Genomic DNA, 22,776 nt, shown 5'->3' on the forward strand with positions numbered 1-22,776 from the left:
ACATAAAACAAGCTGTTTATGGAAATCTTATTTCTGTCACATGAGCTCTATTCTGATGTGACAGGCTCTCTATCTGGCTGCAAGCATTAAATATATTAATTATATCTGCCATTATGCAATTCTCCTCTTATCACCACTGGATTTTAAAGAGCTGGTAAAATATACTCTGAGCAGTAAAATCATTGTACCTTAGTACACTTCAGCGTTTATAACAATCTGACATAATAAGGATACTGTCATTGCAGAAACACCTTCCTACACCCATGTGGGTACTTGAAAATCTGTGCTTTCTCCATCCTCCTACATAAGTATAGTAGCTTAGGAACTTTTATGCTGTGCCTTGATTTTTAATGATAAGAGATGTCAGGTACCATTTAAAACGTAAGAAATGAAAAGGGGCAATTCAGCTTTAACTATAACAGAACTTTCCTTTAGATGTAGTCAACTGTTCTGCTTCTGTGAAGTGGGAAAAGTGTGAGAAAACAGGAAACAGATAAAGTTTTAAACTAGAAATTATTAAGATCCTGTCTTAGGATCTCTTACTCTTACTCTTGGGTACCTAAAAAGCATAAACACTGTAAGGTGACACACTTTGATGCCAGTCTATCTCCACTCATCGCAATCAGGTATTGAAGATTTCTACAAATGAGAACTAAATTCTGGCCTGTAATGGTGGATGCAATCTTCTCAAGTGTATATAACACTTATTCCCAAAACACAAGACAAGTTGTAAAGTCCAAAGAAAAATATTTAGTCAGGACCTTGCTAATAGTATGGTCTTGCTACCAAGTTGCACCACGAAATACTGAACAAGTCCAGACTGCCATAACGGATTCTGACATCTGAGTGTAGGATTTAGACACAGGTTAAGAATTGTAGATTTTTTGATAAGGGGAAAGATTTCGTATAAGAATAAAAAAATAGCCTGTATATAGAGGGAATAATTAAATCCCACAGGATGCTAATATTTTTGAATCCTGGTATAGATTTGGGAGATATAATTGTCTATGTAGTTATTTTGCCCTCTTGTTAAGGTAAATATCCCAATGTTGGTGATCCATATTTAGGAAAGCCAAGGTGCTAGATTGAGTGTCTGTGTGTTACCATGTTGTGCAACATATCTGTATTGTAAAACTGTAGTCAGAGTGGCAAAGCGTTCTCTGTATCTCAGGCACAGTAGTAAAGATTGGTACCAAGCAATCCAGCGTGGCTCAAGCAGCAGCCCTGAATCTCTTGTTCTGTTTTGCTTTATTGCTTATTTGCTTTGGGACTGATACAGTTCTTGCCATTGCGAGTGACAGGAATGGCTACAGAAATCGCCGATTTTGGCAGTAGGGTTTTGCAGAAGAGCAGAGTTTTACAGTGGCGAGACACAGCACACTCCAGCCCTTTTACTAATACAACAGGAAGACGAGCTTCCTCCTGAATTTTGACAGCAGCACCTGGGAGGAGGGAGGCCTGCAGACCCCCACTCGGAGAAGGGTCACCTCTCGGGCGTCCGCCTGCGGCTGCCATCCCGGGACGGCGGAGGTGAGGGGGACGCGCCGGGGGAGGGCCGGGGAAGGTGCCCTGCCTGTGGCCCTGGGGCGGGGCTGCCGTGCGCCTTGCCGTGCATTGGGTCTGGATTCATACATAAGTATCACCGGGCTGGGCTCGCCACACTCCTCTACCCCCCGCCCCTCAGCCCTGGAAGAGAAGGGGGAGAGAAACAAGAAGGGAGGGGTGGGAAAAATCCCGGTGAGGTCATTCCAATGAGAGCGCAGCAGGAGAGCGGACAAGGTCGACTTTCCCGGCGGAGGCGCAGCCCTTAGGAGCGCGGAGCCGCGCACCCACCGCCGGCTCGGCACCTTGGAGAGCTCCGCCGCGCCGGGGCCGCGCCGGGGCCGCGCCGGGGCCGCGCCGGGGCCGCGCCGGGGCCGCGCCGGGGCCGCGCCGGGGCCGCGCCGGGGCCGCGCCGGGGCCGCGCCGGGGCCGCGCCGGGGCCGCGCCCGGGAGCGCGCTCGGGGCCGGCGCGGCGCTGCCTGCGCGGGGCCCGGCGGCGCCGGGGCCGCCCCGCCGTCCCTCGGCTGCGCCCAGCGGCCGCGGATGCGCCGCTCCGCCCCGGCTGCCGGCGAAGGAAGAAAAGTTTGGGGGCGACTTGGGGCCGCGGGAGCGCCCGAGGAGGAGGAGGAGGATGCGCGGTTTCCCCGGCTGATCGGGAAGGAAGGATGACCGAGGGAAGATGTGCACCAGCAGCCAGATCATCGGGAGCCTCCTGGTGCTCTCCGTGCTGGAGATAGGGTTAGGGGTGTCCAGCGTGGCCGTGGGGGCGGTCAGTTTCAGCCTGGTCCTCACAGAGCATAAACCTCAGCTGGGAGACTCTTCTCCGGTATGGAGCGGGGTGTGTGTACGTTAGCCATTTCACTCTCTCTTTAACTCTTTATGGTGATGATCAGACCGTGCGAAGGCATCCCCTCTCCCCTTCCCTTCCCTCCCCTTCCCTCCCGCGAGTGCATGTTGCGCCGACCGCGCCGGGTCCATTTTCGATGTGCGTGGGGTACGGTCTGCGGAGTCGTGGGGCGAGCGGGAGGCACGGCCGGGACAGATGTGTGTGTTGGGCGGGGGGAGACCTCTTCTTCCTCGCTGCTTTCCGTTTTCCAGTCTTGCTGTGATCAATTGAACTTTCTCTGAACCCCTCCTCACACCTGGGAAAGCCTGATGCTTCGCGTGAAACCCGGGCCACAGCTTACGGTCTTTAAATTGACTGTGAGTTTTGCTTTTTAAAAAGAACAGCCCTGTCCATGATGAGGAGACTGACAAAAGGTGCTTTAAATTAATGTCAAGCGTGTGCCACTGAACCCTAAGCTTTTGGAGGAAAAATAGAAAGAGGCATTGGGAAGGAAAAGGAGAAGGATGTTCTCATGTACCGAGTGCCCTGAGCTTCTTGTAAAACGAAAAAAAAAAAAAAGAAAATCCAGTAATAGGTTAATAGAATCAGTATGGTCATATCACAGAGCATTTCTCCCTACCCAAAAATGTTTCTTATTTTTCCAGTTTGAGATATGCATGTTTCTAGGAAGAATTTTCCTCCAAATGTTTATTTACATTTATTAAACAAAGAATAGGAAATGCTGAATATTCAGTCTAAACATGAGTGGGCATTTTTGAAGTCCAAAGCTGGTTTTGGCCAGCTTCTATTGTACAGCAGGATTTCCAAAAGGATTGTTTGCTTTGCTTCAGATAACATGATAAATGTAAAAGACTCTTGATTATTCACCAGCATAACCTCCTCTAATTTATAGATTCATTCAGACAAAGTACTTCATGTAATAGTCCCATTGTCAATAATTATTCATTATTGACAACAGTGATAAATATTTTTGGCAGTATATAAATACACATATAATTCTGCACTGCAGAACAGGTAGGTGAGAAATGAAAATGAAGACTAGGTCAGACAGGTAATGATATTGCCAGGCCAACAGGTAATGATATTATCAAAATCACTTCAAAAAAGAATGTTTCTGGCTATCTGAAGATTTAATGGCAAAGATCAATTCCCTCTGTTTCACTGAGGTCAAAGAGCTTTGTTCAGTCAGTGAGATCAGTATTTTATGCAGTGATTGTATTTTGTGACAGTGCTATCACAGCTGATATCATTTCATGACGATGCACATTTCCTGCATAACTGCCTCATTCATTTTTATGCTGTTACCTCAGAGTTTGTACTAGGCACAGATTAAGAGTCTATTATGTTAGATGTTGGCTTCCAAGAACATTATCATCATAGTAAGAGACAGATACAGTGTAAAAGAGTGTAAGCAAGTATGAAGAAAAAAAACAAACCCAAACTGAATGGTATAACAGGTGGTTGCATTAACACACCAGCAGTCTGGCTAATTTAGAGCTGTTCATTGGCAGAGTTTTAGAGAGGAATAAGACAGAGGAGAGTAAAGGGGTTTTGCAAATGTTTATAGGAAATTATTCTCATATGTGAGTGCAGAGGCATGGAAGGTAACCCAAAGGGACTTGTTTGCAAATGTAATAAGTGGGCAAAGGATGCCCTCATCCAGAGCCAGCAGAGTCTGACATCAAGTGCTGGGAACTGAGCAAAAACTGCAGGTTGAATAGGCAGAGAGAGGCCTCAAAGAAAATGCAAAGTGGAAGCAAGAAGCTTATGTTTCATGTAGCAGAGGAAATGAGAAAACCAAAGGGATGTGCAGAGTGGGGTGACATGTTTCTAAAGGCTGACTTTTCCTCGAACTAGATGTCTGTGGTTTAAATTTTTACTATTATACCACTGTCTTTGTACTCCTCCAGCAGTTCAAATTGTTAGGTTGCATTCTTCTGACCAGAAGACTAGCAGGTGAGGCAGGCAGGCCAAGAAAGGAGCCAGAGATTTACCATTCTCCAGGGAGTCTTAGGGCCATGGGTAACTAGTTTCAAATTTAAACAACTGGACAAAGGTTTGTTTGAACTATCCTTAGGACTGTCCTGCTGCAGAAGTGGCATCAGCCTCCTTTCTGCTCACTGTAGCTTGCACTGAGCTTGTGTTGCCTGTATTAAAGGATATGTCTTGCATAAAATACTGGGTTTTTTCCCAATTCACACTCTTGCATCAGGATTTTCCTTTGAGAAGTGAACACTAAGGAGAAGAAGGGAACGTTAAAGAAAAACTAATTCTTTGACATGTTAAGATACAAAACACTTAGGTTGAGCAGTGTCATTCCTCCTGTTGCAATTTACTTGGAAATGCACAGAAAACCTTTGACCCTGTTCTATCCTTTTATGTGGGTGGAACTCAGCAGAGACCCAAGTTCATAAGGAAGTAGATGAAGATAGCATCACCATGGAAACCTTAACCTGAATTCCTAAAATTTGGGCATCTTAAAAATCATGCACATTCTATCTTCTATACTTCAAGCCTCCCTATGATGCTTTGCACTTGATGAACATTAGCTTTTCAATTAAAAAAAGTTGTTCTTATTGTTCACTGCCTCCATTCAGACAGATTATTTACTAACGCACCTAATTTTAACCACGTGAATTTCATCCATAGCATTATGGATACAAGTGAAGTTAAGCATGGGCTGAAGTACCCTGATCATTGCATGCCCTGCATATGTATAAGCAAGCCTGGGAAAGTAGACTACACCAGAATGAAGAATTTGTAAGCTTAGTCTTTATCAAAAAATACATAAAATGGGAAAAAGAAGTTTCAAACCTGTTGTTCTCATTGGAGTTGAATTGGATTAAGACAGTATGAGTTGTTTAAAAAGTAGCCATAAGAAAACAACTGAAGGTGTGACTGTCTTCTCAAATTATCTGGAGCATGTGGAGACAACTATCCAGTTTACATCATCACCAATCTGTTCTTTTTAAAATAGGCCATGGCTGTTAAATTGAAAAAAAAAAACCAACAAAAACAAACCCACAATGAAAACAGTCCTAAATACCCTAAAGTTCACATGTTGTTGATATCTGAATTTTCTTTCTGTTTTTTATGTTTGTATTGGGATAAACTACTCTACAGGCTGCAATCAGTGTCTCCCAGATTTCTTTGTTTCCAGAGACTCAGGGATATTTCTGAAATCTACCACTCCAATTCAGTTATATGACGTACCATAGAATAATTCATCCAATGAGAACGCTGAACCACTAACAATAACACAGTAAGAATGACAGCATCCATAGCAAAGGCTTTTGCACAAACAAAAGTCAAAGATAATCAACCAAAAAGTATTCACAGATTTTTTTTTTTAATAGTCACACACTTCCCCATCTATATTTAGAACATAGTGGTTTCATCACGATCACTGCGTGTAGTGAAGAGATATTCACACACACACATGTGTATGGCTCTAATCCTCATTTATACTGCAGTGGCAAATAAATCCGTGCTGTAAATGAGTCTCCCTCACACAGAGAGAGAATGAGAGACAAAAGCCACATCTTTAGACAAACCTGCCATCTATCTTCATATGTGAGAGAGATACTCGATCATTCACTTATGGCTATGCCCCTCAAGAGTAATAATTTCTGCCTTTATAAAGGCAAATATCTGAATGTATTTGAGAGATATGCACTTTCTGTATGTTGGTCTGTTTGCCTCTGTTTAGATAGAGGCAGAATTATTGTTTCCATGATTTGTGATTTTATCACAGTGGAAGTCTGCCTGCCCATTAAAAATCTGCAGTTGGCTACAGAAATTTGTTCCAAAGTGGCACTTGAAATATTTGATTTAAATTACTTCAGAATTTTTTTAATCCAAGATTTGAAGGAAAACAAAAACTGTCAGTCTGTATGGACTTTCCCAGAGCAAGAAAACATTTTTAGACTGTTAAATCAATGCTCGTGGCCTACAATTTTAAACCACTACATTTTACATCTAGATTTTACTGTTGCCAAGTTTCCTTTGGAAAGAACAGTCAAACTATTTTTTTTTAAAACAACATTTAAAAAATCACATTATTGTTTCACATGAAGACAAAATGCAGATGTGATTCTACTTTATTTTAACATATGCATTGCATTTTCATCAAACTGACCATATTTCAGTCTGGCTCCTGCTCGTGATGAAATGAATCACAGGACTTTGAGTGAGCTCAGTAGAAGCTGGAAAGAGTTCTCTACCTATAGATGGGGAAGGACATGCCAAGGGTGGAAGCTCCTTGCCTTGCATGGAGCCAGGACAATTCAGTGAATTCAGCTGAGGTCTTTCAGTAGGTTTTCTTTGTCATTCAGAGACTCCAGAGGCACAAACCAGCCTGGAAGATGGTCCATGTAGCTGGGTTGTATTTAGAGGATCTGTTGAATATAGACTGACTTAAGCATATGTTTCGCTATGATAAGACTTTAGTTCACTTGCAGGGAATAATCTTTAATTTATTACTTTTTTGAGATGTAAGCAGTCTCAGTCTAAACCAAATACTTCATACAAAACAAACAAAACCCCATTATTTTTGTTTGTTATTCTGATAGGCTCTAAACAAAGAAAAAGTAAACATTATTATTTTGCACTGACAATTGAGATATTTTTAGAGATGGATGGAGGGTTTTTTAAATCACTGATGTCAGGTAAATTTTCAATTCAGAAACATACTTCCTAATTTCCTTGATTGTGTCTGAAAACCATTTCCCATTTTTAAAGCATCTCTGTAGGTCTATAACCAGATGAGTAGAAACGCTAATCACAAGGACTGGGATGGAATTTAAACTGCTTGCATATGGCTTAAATCAGTGGCAAGTGGAGCAGCACCTGATCTGATAAGAGCCAACTGCACACTGCCAGACAAGGTACTGGCTCAGATTAGACATGATTTATCACTGTGCCTCAGTTATAACAGAGCCTCCCCTCTCAGCACGACAGATTTGGTGGGATACAAGGTTGGGTTTTGGCAATGCTGTTGCCTCTGGTTCTGTGTCTGGATGCCTTTCAGCCAGCTAGACATTCCTGTTCCCACAATCACTTGCATGGGACAACATCATTAGAAGTTTCTATCCCCCTTTTGCAAAAGATTATTATTATGTTTCTCTGTGGAGGTAATAGGCAAACCTGGTACCTAGGCTTGATCTTCTTGCCTGTTGTAATTTTTATTTAGTTTGATGTCTTTGTTGTCGTGAATAGATTTTATGTCTGCGCTGAGAAAATTTAATTCTTACTCTGAAATACTGCTTTGAATAAGAGTTACAATTAGAGATATCTCTTCTGCTTAGTTCATCCATTAGGGATTTAAGCTTTTTTCTCATTTGTATGGAGTTGAAACAACATTATTAAATAGAATCTTTTTTTCTTTATATTACTAATTTCAAATTCCTGATTATTGTCCTGGAAGTCACATGCTTAAGCAGCCTTAGTGTAAAACACAGAATTTTCTAGTTTACTACCTGGCAAGGGTAGATAAAAGTGAAGCTGTTAATTCTGTCTTGATCATTTAGTCTTCCAAGTACAGTCTCATTTGAATTGGTATGATACACTTGCATTTTCACTGTGTTATATTCCATTTTGGAATAATTTCACTTTCTCTGTTTCATCAGATACATATGAATGACCCACAGAGGACTTTCCATGCAGTGTATACAGTTTAGCTGACTTTTTTGTCATAAGCAATGACCAGGGATCAAGCTGTCCTGATATTCAACAGGTTTTCTCTACTATTTTGTTCAGCCTGTGTCCAGGAAATTTTTCAATGTGCAGTTTTCATTTTTTCAAGGGAACTATACTCATCATTGATTTTGCCTTTTCCAAACATAAGACAGAAAGGCTTCTTAGCTTCAAGATGTAAAATAAAAATAGTTCCTTTTCTTCTGCATGGTGGAAAGAATAAAATCTTTGGCTTCCTGCAGATTAACTAAAACTGAATCTTTTTTTTCAGACTACTAGGGAGAAAGTAGCTATTTTCCAGAAGGAAGTAAAATAAGCCAAGTCTTTTTTTCCAGAAAATATGAAATAGGGATGGATCCAAACCACAGAACTTGAATATAAATGGAGATTTTAGCCTTCTTGCCAAAATTTATGGGATTTTGGATCTGGGGTTTTGTTTTAAGGCAATATTCAATATAAGGTAAATTAAAGCAGTCTCAAAATAAACATTCCCCTTTTCTGGGAGGTCTTTGGGCTTCTTTTCCAAAATACAACAGACAAAAAGAGACATTTTCCAATATGCATATGGACCATTAGCAGGTACTGCTGCAGTGTGAATGTCAAAAACTCACAGACAGACACTACTGCATCACCTTGCAATCACACTGGTGCTGTCAGAGCAACTCTGACTTTGGTGGGTCCATGGTGAATCATCTCTGAAAGTGGCATTGAGGCACTCAATCTCTAAGTAGCTTTTGTTCTTTGTAGTATCTTTCTTTGGATTTTTTACTATTCACCCAAGAGGGGTTATGCCCCTGTCTATTACTTGATGATACATTCTCAACCTCATAGAATCACAGAATCATACAATAAGGATTGGAAGGGACTTTAAAGATCATCTAGTTCCAGCTGTCCCTGCCATGGGTGGGAACACCTCCTACTAGATCAGGTTGCTTAAGGCCTTGTATAACCTGGCCTTGAACAGGGTTTGGTCATCCACAGCCTCTCTGGGCAACCTGTTCCAGTGCTTCATCACCATCCCAGTAATGAATCTCATCCTAATACCTAGTCTAAATTTCCCCTCTTCCAATTACCTCTTTACTCCTTGTTCTGTAACTACAGATCTTGATGAATAGTCCCTCTCCAAATTCCCAGACATTGGAAGGTTGCTATGAAGTCTCCACTCAAATCCAATGATCCTTGTGGGTCACTTCCAACTCAGAATATTCCATCAATCTGTGAATCTCTGAACCTTCTCTCCTTCCAGGCTGAACAGCCCAAACTTTCTCCACCTACCTTCTTAGGAGAGGTGGTCCTGCCCTCTTACCAGCTTCCTGGCCCTTCTCTGGACTTGCAACAACAGTTTCAGTACATGATTTCTCTGCTAGTCTTGAGGCAAAACATCACGTATGCACAGGAGGTATGAAGAAGTCTGCAACCAAAAGTAACCCTATAATCAATAGGGTCAGCGTGTAATTTGCAATCTATGCAGGTTTTTAAGCCTTTCAGTCTTTTAGCATTTTATGTTGGTTTTTTTTTTTTATTATGAATAAGAATTGAAATGTAAGTCCAACAATGAGACATCTGTTTAAAAAAGTTCCAGCTGAAGTTCCCTCTCTGTCTTCCAGGGCATTTTGTAGGGCTTATTAGCTTAGCTGATCCTTAATGAAATGTTTTAGCCTTTTTCTCTGCATGAGTTGTGAACACTTCAACAACTGAGCATTTTTTACAAGAAGCTTATCTTCAGTGATGTATTCCTTGTCCACTCCTGATTTACTTTATTTTCAGTATAAGTCTGTTTGCAAAAGTTAGCTCAGGTAAGTTAGGTTACATGGTTAGAAAATACATGGTTACAAAATATAACTACATTTAAAGAGACCATGAGATTGGCTGGTAAAAACTGATTAAGGATAATCGATGATCTAGTGGAAAGGGCCAAGTCCTCACCATGACAGAGTTATTTAGTCAAGGGTAAACTGTAGTTCAGAATAGTTCAGCAGTTACAAAACAAGTTTTACTGTTATGACATACTGACATGAAGTTTTCAGGATAGCCAAGAACAGAGAGTGTCAAGACAACAGAACCCCTGATGGCTGTATTCCAGTTGGCAGCATTATAAAATAGAAGATTCTAAATAAAAGACACTTTCAATCTGATTTTTACTGCATTGTTTTTCTGCTACAAAGAACTAGTGTAGTTTCTCCCATCCACTTTTCACTACTGCTGATCACAACACTGAGACATCAAAAATTTTACAGGCCATTCCTATAGCGCCACAACCAAAAAAATTAATAATAATAAAAAAGTATTAAGTTTCTATGCTATCAAAAAGCAGAGAACAGAGTCAATCACATAATATCCCACTGAAATCCTAACCTTTCTAGAAGTCTCCACATTGAAAAGCTTAGCCAAAGAAACTCTACATGAGCAGTGTTTCTGGGCCATGGGTATTACTAGTACTCTTCATACAGCATGTTTCCACTGTTTCCAGTGAATCAGCTTTAGAAGAGAGTGGTAAACTTGGCTCATAAGTTTCAAAGCTTTGCATGAAGTATAATTGCCTGACCCTGTGGCTCAAAGTCATCCATTGGTTTAAATTGCAAAATGCCTGCTGACATAAATAAATATTCATACTAGGTTTTGGGCAAGCCTTTTCTCTATGAACGCAATACACTGTCATCTTAAAAAAAACAAACAAACCTAACCTAAATAACAGTAATCCTTTGCTACTGCCCGAATGCTTTTCTTCCAAGATTTTTAACATAAGCAGGCACTTGAGTGCATTCAGTTTCACAACGTGTTTATCTCATGGCCATACAGATTATAAAACTCTGGCATGACCTCAAGATTAAACAGAAAGATCCATGGTGAATCCTGGTGGAGGAAGCATGAATATCCAATTCCTCTGAGTTAAAATACAAAGAACTCTTTTAGTTTTTTAACTATGGAACATGTTATTCCTTGCCTATATGTACAAATACTGTAGATGTTGAGAGAGAAAATACATACAGAGTATACATGACACAATACAATATTTTCTTAAAATCGTAGAATTTCTTAACTTGTAAGGGACCCATAAAGATCACCAAGTACAATTCCATGTTTCTTGCAAGACTACCTAACACTAAATCATATGACTAATAGCAGCATCCAGGGTGCTCCTTGACCTCTGACTGACTTGGTGCCATGATCCCTCCCCTGGGGATCCCGTTCCAGTGACTGACCACCCTCTCAGCGAAGAACCTTCCTCTGATGAAACTTCACTCTATTTCCTTGTGCCCTGTCATTAATCATCAAAGAGATAAGATCAGCACTTCTCTTTCCACTGCCTGCCTCGAGAAAGGTGTAGACTGTAGAGGTCACCCCTCAGCCTTCTCTTCTTCAGTCTGATCAAACCAAGTGACCTCAGCTGCTCCTTGTCAGTCTTGCCCTTGAGGCCTTTCACCATCTTGGGCATCCTCCTCTGGATACACTCTAATAGTTTGATGCTTTTCTGGTACTGAGGCATCCAACTCAGCAGACAGTGCTCAAGAAGGAGCTGCACCAGAGTAGAGTAGAGCAGGGCAATCACTTCCTTCAACCAGCTGGTGATGCTGTTCTTGATGTACCCCAGGGCATGCTGGCCTTTTTTGCTGCCAGGGCACTGCTGACTCACATTCAATTTGCCATCAAGCCAGATGCTCAGATCTCTTTCTCTGTGGCTTCTTTTCAATCTCTTGACACCCAACATTTATGTATAACCAGGATTACACTGTCCTAGGTGCAGAATTTGGCACTTGCTCTTGTTAAATTTCAGGTTGTTGGTGATTGCCCAGCTCTCAGGTCTGTTCACATCTGTCTGTAAGGCTTCTCTACATTTAACAGAGCCCATGGTATCTCCACTAGTCTGGTATCATTAGCAAACTTAATGTACATTTAACTACTGCATCCAGACCTTTACTCCAGGTAGTCAGATGCTTTAAATGTAATAGTCACCCTTGTTTTGAGAGGCTGGTACCTTAGGGCTCACAGATTAGCTTCATTGACTCAAACTGGAGCAGAATTAAAGCATTCCTGAAAAAATCAGGTGACCTTCTCTTTCATATTCTTTCAGCTTTCATGGTAAATGATCAAGCCCACAGTTTTTAAAACTAGTTAACAAGTTAAAACAATCTATGATCATATCTTCCAACTCTAATTAATTTTTCTATATACAGAAATTTCCTTTCATTCCTATTCAACCACTAGAGAGACAAAACATACTATTAATCAACTTTATCAAGTCTGACTGAATAGAACTTAATTATAAAGATGTCTTCAACAAATTTCATTTGAGGTTTCTGCATTTTGAGACATACCAAACATGATATGTGAAAATCTTAAGCATGCCTTCAGTTGAATGCAATGCAATGGCACGACTGGGAGTGAAACCCCAAAACTTCACAGAAAGCCTGAGGGAACACTTACAAAGCAGATGTGATGAGCTGAAATCTTTGCCTGTGGGAAAGGTGCAGAAGGAGCATTGCCCCTGGTGATTTGTTTTGTTTTATTGTTATTCCAGTCAGTGGGTTCTAGTAGCAACTACCAGTTGTGTGTTCTGGTGTGTCCTGAGCCATTCAGCACCATGGTCCACATGACCCAGCCCTCTCCATAATCAGATTGGCATTAAATTCACATTCCATGCTTACTGTAAAGGTACATAATATTAAAAAAAATTATCCACATTCATTATGGGGAACTGTTTGCATGGTCTTACTCAGAGTAAAAAGATACCTCAAGGCTTATACTTAGCTATACACAAGAACTACTTTAGTTAGAAAGAGATAAACTATGAGTTAAAGCAACTTGTCAACTGAAATAGTGAAGCTGCAAATTTTAGACTGTAAATAGGAAATACCTAGGATATATTACACAGACCCTGAATGCTGCATAGAAACTCTTAGGTTTTTGGCTTGCCTTTTTTTTTTTTTTTTAATTTCTTATGTAACAGCCAGGTCTTTTTATGTGATTTAATTCTAAATCAGGGTCAAGCAGAGCCTTTTGCTAGAAATACCATCTGAATGCAAAAATAGTGTGGAAAATCCATAAAATTACTTCCCAATGGGGGAGTAGAGTTATCTTTATTGAAAATAAGTAGCATAGATTTCTTAATAAAGGAGTTTATGAGGTATCAATGAAATCTTTTGATAATATTGCTAATACCTGGAGAAGGCCTTATTGCTGTCATATAACTACTGCAGTTCCTACCATGACTGCTCCCCTGGGGACTATTCATTGTTTTCCTCATTAAACTTTTCAGTAGGAGGAAAAAGAGAAAAGAAGACATCACCAGTCTTTGATAGAGGTCACTATTAAGCATTATCATCTATTTTTATAAGCTGGTAGACACTTTTCTGGTTTTGGTAATTAATTTTTGCCTAATGCATGATGATACAATTAGCAGATCAGTTTGTGTGAGGGAATGACTTTAAAAAAAAAAGTACAGATACCTTCTTGTGAATTGGGCTATCAAGAGTCTGAAACAGATCTTTCTGCATGCCCAGAGTAGTCACACCAACAGATGTACTCATATTTACACCTGCACCCACGGACATGACTGAATTATACCATTGCCTAGAGTTCCACTGTCTTGAAGACAACGATCCATATGTGATCCCTCAGTGGTTCAGATGGTAGGATCAGGGCATTAAGTCCCTATGCTATGCTTAGAAGTAGATGATTTGAATCACTGGTTAGTACCTTGCTAAACTTTTCTGAGAGAAAGAGAAAACAGTAAAAAGGCATTTTTATGGCTGCAACACTGGGGATTTTTTTTCCAACTTGTCTACCCAAGCAGGTTAAAGTTCAGATTTTCTTTCTTTTCTCATGACTTATCATGGTCACTTGGACTTCTCATTCCAGCTTCTTATCTGATAAGAATGTTTATGGTTGAGTTACAGTCTCCTGAAACATAAGGTTTGTAACAAAAATGCTGACAACTGTAACGACTGCCTAAACTGTGGTCACCACTGCAGCAATACAATGGGATTTGAACTTCATACCTTAAATGATGAAGTAATTGTTTGGTTTCTTGTTTTTTGCAGTTCCTGCTTTGCGGCGTATGTGGAATATTGTGCGCCAAAAAAAAATCTGGACTTGTTGTAAGTTTTTCCACTGCATCTATAACACATAAGTATTTGAAAGGCTTACTTATCTCATTTGAACTCTTTATTGGGGGCCTTCTGCATCCAAGGATTTTTGATAAACAATTAGAAAAATTACAAGTTGGCAATCTAAAAAACGCAATCAGCACTTTGGGAAGCCATAAAAAACAAGGCAGTTCTGAAATGGCCTATGTAGGTCATGCTATTTAAGCCATACATCCCTTTTTATCTGTATCTGGATAAAATTCAATCACAAATCACTTGACACAGATCTATGTCAAGTCAATAAATGCTTCTCAATAACGTCACTGGACTGTATCTTCTCTCCTTCAAAAACCAACACTGGGTTGCCATCTCAATAAGGCTGCTGACCAAGTTTGTTTCTAGACATCATAGCTGTTAAGCATTTAACAAGTTTTTTTAGCAATTGGAAACACATGTATGTAAGTTTTAAAGTGATGCAAGATGTCTCTTAGGGTACAGTCATTTATTGACTGCAGGAAAATGGTGTTATTACTCAACAGGTCACAGCAGAAATCTGTGTTAAAGATATGATCTTATTTTAAGTGATAATGTCAGTTCAAATTTTCTGTCTGCTTGATTATTCTCCCACATGCTGAGGAAAGTCACATAAAACAAGTGTAAGTGTGATGAGAGTCAAAAGTTCTCTCCAATTATTTTTTAATATCAATGAGTTATCCTAAACTCTGTGAAAATGACAGTCCCATTTCTTAAAACCTGTGTATTATAGCCAGTTTCTAAAAGCCCTCTGTTCCGGAGGTTTCATGGAATAGTCACTTTCCAGTGGACTGCATCCACATCCTCAGTGCCACATTCCTGATGAAAATCTCATCCGAGATGTGTACACAAGTAGCCTGTAAGGCTCCCTAAATTTTTGCTACCACAGTAGGTAAGTGCATATACAAAGCCATATCGAGAAACATTTAAGGCCCATCTAGATCATCATCATCTGACAGGTCAGCAGTATCAAGGGAAGTAATAAGACAATCATTTAACACTGTCTCCATAAGGTCTTTTGCCCCTGAATCGTTTGAGGTTAATGTGCATCCTGAATCAGTGTAACATCTTTGTGATTAAAAGCAATAGGAGATATTTTAAAATGTCTCACTGATTGCAGCCTGTTTCACAGCTTTCTAAAATTCACAGGAACACTTTAGTTAAGTTAAAATCAACCGAACCAACCAACCAACCATATAGTCACCAAACTGACCTTCTGTAAAGCAGCATCAGATTTCTTTGTTGTTGCTTTTGCTTCTTTGACCAGCACATTCACCTTGAACACTTCCAAAGACCCCACAAAAGCTGCAGAAGGCCTCCAATCTGCTATCTGACTATAGCAGATAAATTACAATTGAGCAGGAGACCCAGTCAGGATGCACACAAAGCAAGACATTCACTACAAATACACGAGGCATTCACTCCTGAGGCAGGCTGATAAACTGCACAATAGAATATTACAACACATTCTGTCATGTTACTGTTTTGCATGAACAGTTGGAAATCACTTTTGTGTTCTAGCAGTCTTTCCATTGAATAGGTTTTAACTTACTCATTTTACCCAACTTTTTTTTTACATGCAACATCAATCTTAACTCTTGTATACCAGAAGGTAATACATTCCCTTGGAGCAATGTGGGAGTTAAGAGAGCTAAAAACAAGTGTCTGTGCAGTATTTTGCAGTCAATGGTGCTATGAAAAAATTGAACTATGGTTATCTCATATTTTATATGCATTAATCCATCTCTGAAAAATATTACTGTGACATAACCTCTCTTGTCTCTCCTGACAGATGATACTTTTCTCTGCCTGTTGCATCTGTGGACTAATAGGAGGAATCTTAAATTTTCAATTTCTTCGTGCTCTGACAAAGAAGTCATCTGCTCTCTATTCTTTGCATCTTGCCTCCATGTCTCTTGCATGCATTGGAATCGGTGGTTGCACCCTTTCTTCATGGCTCACTTGTCGGCTAGCCAGCTATGAACAAAGGCGAATGTTCTCAGAAAGGGAACATTCACTGCATCACTCCCATGAAATGGCAGAAAAAGTGAGTTGTGTGTCCTTCCTTATTGTTCTGCTTCTGCTGAAATGTTACTGTATGTGTTAATGTTTACAGTTGATAAAAGATGTATTCAGTTTTCAGTTTTATGAGAGAAAGAGCTTCTGGAAAATGAAATGCTGCCATTCTGTGTAAGCTTTCTTATGTTGCATTAAATGGAGCTATTTTTAGGTACTGTATATTTGCAGTACATCCATTTCAATGAAGTACATCCATTTTCAGCATAATTCCATTGTATAGCTATTCAGGAGCTTAGCTGCTAAATATAGCACTTCCTAAATAATTGGAAGCCTTATTAATATGAATTATCATGTATTGTACTGTAAAATAAGCACAGAAAGCTTTCTGTAACCACATCATTGCATGCTTCCAGGATTTAATCAATTTCTTCCTCTCCCAAGTACTCAGCTTATAAATTAGGTTATTTAAACAGAAATGCCAGAGTTCACAAAAATAGGTGACTTAACCTAAGCATCTAAGGGCATGTTTAGACACCTAAATGAAACTGGTCCCATTTGCAGCAGTGAGCATTTACTTTCTTTCTGTATTAACAGGAAGCCTACCAAGGTGTGTAGGAACATAATTAGGTGGTGAAACTGAAGCTCCCAAAGCTGAGCACATAGGATCAAAACAATTAATGGAATGAAATTCTTGAAATCACCTCCTTGACTTAACAGATCTGAATAATATTTGAGGAGTTAAGTGTTCACTGTAACCCTGTGCTTTGCCTTTGGACTTCGTATCTATCCAATGCCTTTCATTGGAGAAATGAACAGAAAAAAGAACAAAAGTCAAGTGGACTGCCCAACTAAACCTCCATATGCAAGTCTGCATTACTGTTAAGTTCAAGAGTCTGTTGTCTACTGAACCTCTGAAGAGCAGAGCAAGGATTAGTTCGCTGAGACTCTAGATTTGTTTCCCCGCAAATAGATTCCCCACAAAAACATGATATAGCAGTTAAAAATTACTTGTAACTATTCTTTGGTTTTTTAACTGAGATGAGACTCCAAGTAGAAATATAAACTGAATTAATCTTTGGTGATGTTTGAAATTTGTTTTAAAAAGAGGATGTTTGAAATATTTTGAAAAGATGATGTTTTAAATACATTTTAAAAAGTTAAATAGTAAAGGTTACAACAGTAACATAAAGCAGGGTGATAAAATCAACAGATGAGATACATTTTTCCATCTCATTTTAAAATAAAGTAGAATTCTGATGATCCATTAGGCAAATATGATGTTCTTGCTAATGGAAGGCTAGATATTGACTTTCAGAGAGACCCTTCCCTCAACAAGCACAAAGATGGGAGAAGAGAGGGAAAGGAAGAAAAAACAGCTTGGAAAGAAAAAACCTTTCAAAATAAAAAAAGCCTCCAACCCTATCAATTTGGGGTGAGGATGACCATGTGTAACAGTAGTTCACTGCCTACCTTCCTGGCCTGCTGACCTGCTGAGCTTTTTGACACTTAGCAGCAAGGACTGCCAGGTGTCCACTTATCTTAGGTGAAGGGCCACGATGCATGTGCAGAGCAGCCCTATTGCACACACTCAGCAGATCTGGGGTGTGGCCCACTGATGGCAGACTCCCTGCATGTCTGCTGTAGAGCCAAGTGTGAATGTACACGTGGCCTGACTTGGGACTTTTTCAACCCACAGACTGCCTGCTGATGGCAGGGTTGAGTACACTAGCTCATGGCATGCCCCCAAAAGCTAATGAAGTCTACATAAAAACTTCCATTAAATTAGACCCTAATTCAGCAAGTAGCTTAGAAGTGTTTTATATAAGACTATATTGCATATTTATACTGATATACAGTAATGTAGACATGTACTGCATGTGCATTTGTTTGTGCTATATTTATTGTATAATTGTTATATTTATATTAGAGATTGAGGGGTATTGAAATAACCGACCTGCCCAGCTGTCCGGTGATTCCCCCGACACCAGAGTTACCTCCAAGGTACGCTGAACACTAGGGAGCAACCATGTTGTTATGTCACTTCAGGAAGGGCCACCTCTACGAGGAAGTCATAGCTTCAGCTAACCAAAGTTGGCTGATGATGTGATGTCACTCTGAGGCAGGAATGGTGCTTCCAGGTAGTGACATAACTCTACGTGGTGAATGCTGCAATCTGGAAGTAAGTTGAGTATTTAAAATATTCACCCTAGTTACAGGCATCCAAATACTCTTATTTGGATGTAGCCACCATTGAATCACTCTGCCTCTAATCTGTGTGCTCCTTCATTCCCTGAATCCAGCAATTTTTTTTTCAATTAACTTTTTTTAAAATAGAAATATTGGGGAAAATAAATGGGTTTTGATATTTTCTGAAACTGTGGTGATATTCTAATAGCTGATGTCTGCAGACGATTCAGGTGATGAAGCTGACAAAATGAAACTTATGAGTAGCCTTATCACAGAACATTACTATCAAAATATGGCTGACTGATAGTTACTATTAAATGGCTTTGGTATTCTTGGTCTCTTTCCCAGCTGACAGATATCTTCAGTGTCAATCCACCAAAGGCGTTAGGCACCCACAAATAAGCAAATCATAGTGCCAGACAACCTACAAACTGGGATTCATAGTCCAGTGTTAGGCATGCATGTTTCCCTTCAATATATGAGGAGAATAAGGCACAATACCAAAACATCCAACACCATGATTTGCAAATGGAGACTTGGGTGGTAGAAAATACTCAAAATTAGCTTCACATCTGATTTTCTCTGAAAAGTGCTTGATTCAGGAGTATTAATTGGCAAGGCTACTTGTTCTGATAACCCTAAGCTCACATTATAGAGAAGAATAGAACATCCCTTCTTTCAAAAACTGTGAAAGGAACAATTAAGTCCTGTGATTTGCTTTAAAATGTAGCTGGGAACACCTGAGAAAGGAGGCATCAGTACTTTTTAACTTTATGTTACTCTGAGTCCTGGTCTCTTCTTGCCAAATTTTGTGGATTAAAAGAAGAGAGAGACAGAGTAAGACTAGTAATAAAGACCAGGTTGTATAATTTTCTTCTCCTTATCACGAATCTCAGCTACTATGCTATAAAGTTGGGCTCTTTCTTTCTGTCTTTTTCTCTTCCTCTCTCTGTCTAGCCCAACAAATATTACTTCACTTTTTTTACAGAAGCTTCCACAGGAAGTGGGACAAACAAATCCCTTTTATTCCACATTTTCTCCAAGTGTACCTAGGAGGAAGAAGAGGTGAATTTAATCTTTCCATGCAGAGAAGAGCCTCTGGTCACCATGCAACTATTTTAGAGCTAGTCCAACACTGGGACCTCCACCTCACCTATCTGAATTTTAGAAATAGCCCAAGCTGCATTTTCACCTGTACCCATTCCTCTTGCCATAGCTGAATGTTCTCTGTCATTGGACAAAAGCAGCAGATCACTTATTTTTGCATCCAGATTCAGTCTGGTATGAAATAGGCCTGGGATTGGTCGAATAAGGTAGTCCCGACCTTAAACTCAATGTGTCTTTGCAGCTTTGAAGATCAGGGAATTGTTTAATTAATGTAGACATCTCTATGTTTAGCTGCTATGGGGTTATTGTTTGGATTTCAATTTGAGAACTGGAAAATCCATCTCCGAACAAATCCTGGGTTCGGTGCTTTAGGATTCTGACTCATGAGCCGGTCAGCTCACTCTGGGATGACTCACCTGCCACTGGAGAAGCAATCCCTGAACTGCCAAAAATTGTAGACTGGCATATTAAGGGAAAACTAAAATAAGTGCCATCTCAAGGGAAAACAAGAAGTTAAACCCCTTAGATCCCGTTTGGATCCAGATCTACTTCCCAAATGTCTATTTCAGCAAGCATTGAATGGCATCTGTTTGTAGCATGTCAGCACAGATAGAGTTTGAATGGAAACACAGACTTAACTACCATTTTATTCTTTTGTAGATTAACACACAAGCTTGAGTTGTGTAATTTCAAAGGACAACATCACAATCTTGTACAGATACCATCAATGCTACATATGGGGTCTGAGTGTAATGTCCAACTCAACCACTATCAATGAGTCTATCAGCTTTCAAATGTACCTAATTTATGTAGGAAAAAATCTGATTTTTTTTATAAAGAGGCTTATCAAGCTAAATAAAAATGTGAAGTGTTTCTGAATGTTTGAAATGCTGAATTTGTTCAAATTTCATCACAACCTTAGATAACTGAATTTTGAACACCTTACAATAATTCTAATTTTAATTAATGTTTTCTATTCTTGTTCTAGGAAATGACAGACAACCTAAGCAATGGCGGCCCACATCTGATTTATAATGGAAGTGTATATTAAGAAATTTTTAAAAGTTCCATGGAAGGAAGTGGTTTTAGAATTTTCTTCAGGAAAAAAAAAGACTCCAAGAAATTAAGAAAATGAAACTATCTTAGCTTTTATGGCTCAAATGTCACAACTGCAGACCAGCACAGTTGCAATTCCCTTTTAGAACCATGTTCAAAATTTGTCTCCTAAACATTTTGCGGATATACAATATTTATTCATTTCCTGGGTATTCTCTTTCAGTTTTTTGTCTGAATAATCTTTCTGAATTGTGATAGTAAACTTTGCAAGACTCTTATTCTCATGAAGACTCAAAAATCAGAAGAAAAATTAACTGAACTGCATTTGGCCACTCAAAAGAGAAGGCAGAGGAAGAATGGCTCAGGGGAATCTTTCTCCTCTCCACTTAGCAGCATCTGGTGTAATATGATGGCTTCAGATCATGGCATGGTACAGCAACACATCTGCACAGTCCCTTTCCTCACATTTTGAATGCATCCTGCCTCAGTTTTCCCAGTAGATCATATCAAAAAAGAGTGCAAACTCCTCTTCTAAAAAGCTTCCATTTCACATCCAGAGTGCAAATGAACAGTGTGCTGAAAACAACACCGATGTCTTTGTTTTGAAAGACAGAATGCTCTAAGAATGCCATGAATCAAAACCTCAATAATGCCTTGTTGTAAAGAAATTGTAAATATTTCCAATTTGTGAATGAGGTATATTTCGTAATTTGTTCATAAAAGATGACAAATAAAATGAAATCTAAACCAGAGATTTTAGAGAGACCTTTTGGGTTTTTTCTCTTGTTAGGAAGATATTGCAAAGCTGAACTGTCATTCTTGCAGTTTAGCACAATATATTGAAAAGTTTCTAAAAGAGTGAAGCAAGCTCAGAAAGGAGAAAAATAAAGGCTGAACAGAGTCATGGTCAAGGTCAGAAGTTACTGGCAATTCTCCACACCAACAATAATGTTTGGGGTTCATTAAAGCAACGGGTATGCAGCTTTAACTGACCCCAAACTATTGCAGAACTTAGTGGTTTGTACAGCCATGAAAAATGGAAGCTATCATCTGTAACAGAACATTTACAGCATAATATTAATATAAAATATTCATATAAAATCACTCATATGTTACACAGGGAGTCTATGACTTTGCAGTATTGCTCAGTGTAGCAACATGATTTTCAGATGTGAGCATCACCGATTACTGGCAGCATTTTGTGATTTATACCTGTGTTTCCAGACAGGTATGACTAGAACCCTATTAATGTTCAAACCACACCATCAAAACCTCTATAAATTACATTAAACTGTTTTGTGAATCTATATGGCATAAAATAATCTTTAAATTGACTATCCTAGAATTATTGAAGTCCGTAAGAGATTTTCCCATCTAATTACAGCATGGGGAACGTCATCATTGCAATTTAAGTCTCTCTCTTAAACTCCAAGCTAATTAGTTGGATGCCTAAGCTCATGAGTCAAAAAATAGTCCACTTTATAAGGCTTCTCTTCACTTACTTACTGTCCCAAAGAGCTTTTGAATTTTCTTAGAGGCCCTGATATACTGGTATTTATTACATTACATATTACTTAGAAATTGCTAATGAGACTGTTCAGGTTCATAAAGAATATAGATATTGTCATAGCAAAATAACTAGACATTAAGGTATCTCTGCTCAAGCTGGTGCTCCCCTTTCCAGGTACTACCAGTTTTTAAACTACTTCCTTCACTACATTACCAATTGTTTGTGCTCTTTATGGGTGTCATTGTCCCGTCACTTTGATACTCCTGTTCCTCTGCAGCAGGAAGCATGAGATCATTCTGTCCCCAGTATGTGCCCCTCATGGGAGCATTTTGCAGCTCTGGACACAATATGGCAAAGCAAGACCATGGTATAAATGGCTGCAGGGATTCACACATGTTGAAAATGCACATTGAACATACATCCTGGGGAGGTGGTTCTGTAACATTCCTTTCTTCATTGTGTCAGAAAAAAAAACATGTAAAAGGATCTTATCAATAAAATCAAGAGCAAATTAAAAAATTACTCAAAAATCCACCTTGGAACTACCTGGCTGAGATTCATCACTAGCTTCATAGCACAATTATAATATCACAGTTCACCAGAGTCTCTTGTGACATCTCAGGACTAGGAATGGTAGCTTCAGATCCTGGAGCAGCTTGGAGTTGCAGATCAGAATCTGCTCAGGAATGACATGA

General features: G+C 39.5%; 1 protein-coding gene across 5 annotated transcripts; it reads left to right on the top strand.

Annotated features, from left to right (window-relative positions):
- Nucleotides 1-1,995: 1,995 nt before the first annotated feature.
- TMEM196 (transmembrane protein 196) lies at nt 1,996-21,318 on the top strand. Of its 5 annotated transcripts, none has more exons than XM_063411048.1 (5): nt 1,996-2,386; nt 14,125-14,181; nt 15,995-16,249; nt 18,149-18,222; nt 20,504-21,318. In XM_063411048.1, the coding sequence occupies exons 1-5, from the start codon at nt 2,222-2,224 to the stop codon at nt 20,508-20,510; spliced, it is 558 nt and encodes a 185-aa protein (XP_063267118.1). In that variant the 5' UTR covers nt 1,996-2,221; the 3' UTR covers nt 20,511-21,318. The 5 variants fall into 5 exon arrangements, with proteins under 5 accessions (XP_063267118.1, XP_063267126.1, XP_063267136.1 ...); XM_063411056.1 differs by having other exon boundaries at nt 1,996-2,380; XM_063411066.1 differs by having other exon boundaries at nt 1,996-2,368.
- The last annotated feature ends 1,458 nt before the right edge of the window (nt 21,319-22,776 follow it).

This window comes from Prinia subflava, chromosome 1, assembly GCF_021018805.1.
Source record: "Prinia subflava isolate CZ2003 ecotype Zambia chromosome 1, Cam_Psub_1.2, whole genome shotgun sequence".
In the NCBI taxonomy this organism is placed as follows: domain Eukaryota; kingdom Metazoa; phylum Chordata; class Aves; order Passeriformes; family Cisticolidae; genus Prinia; species Prinia subflava.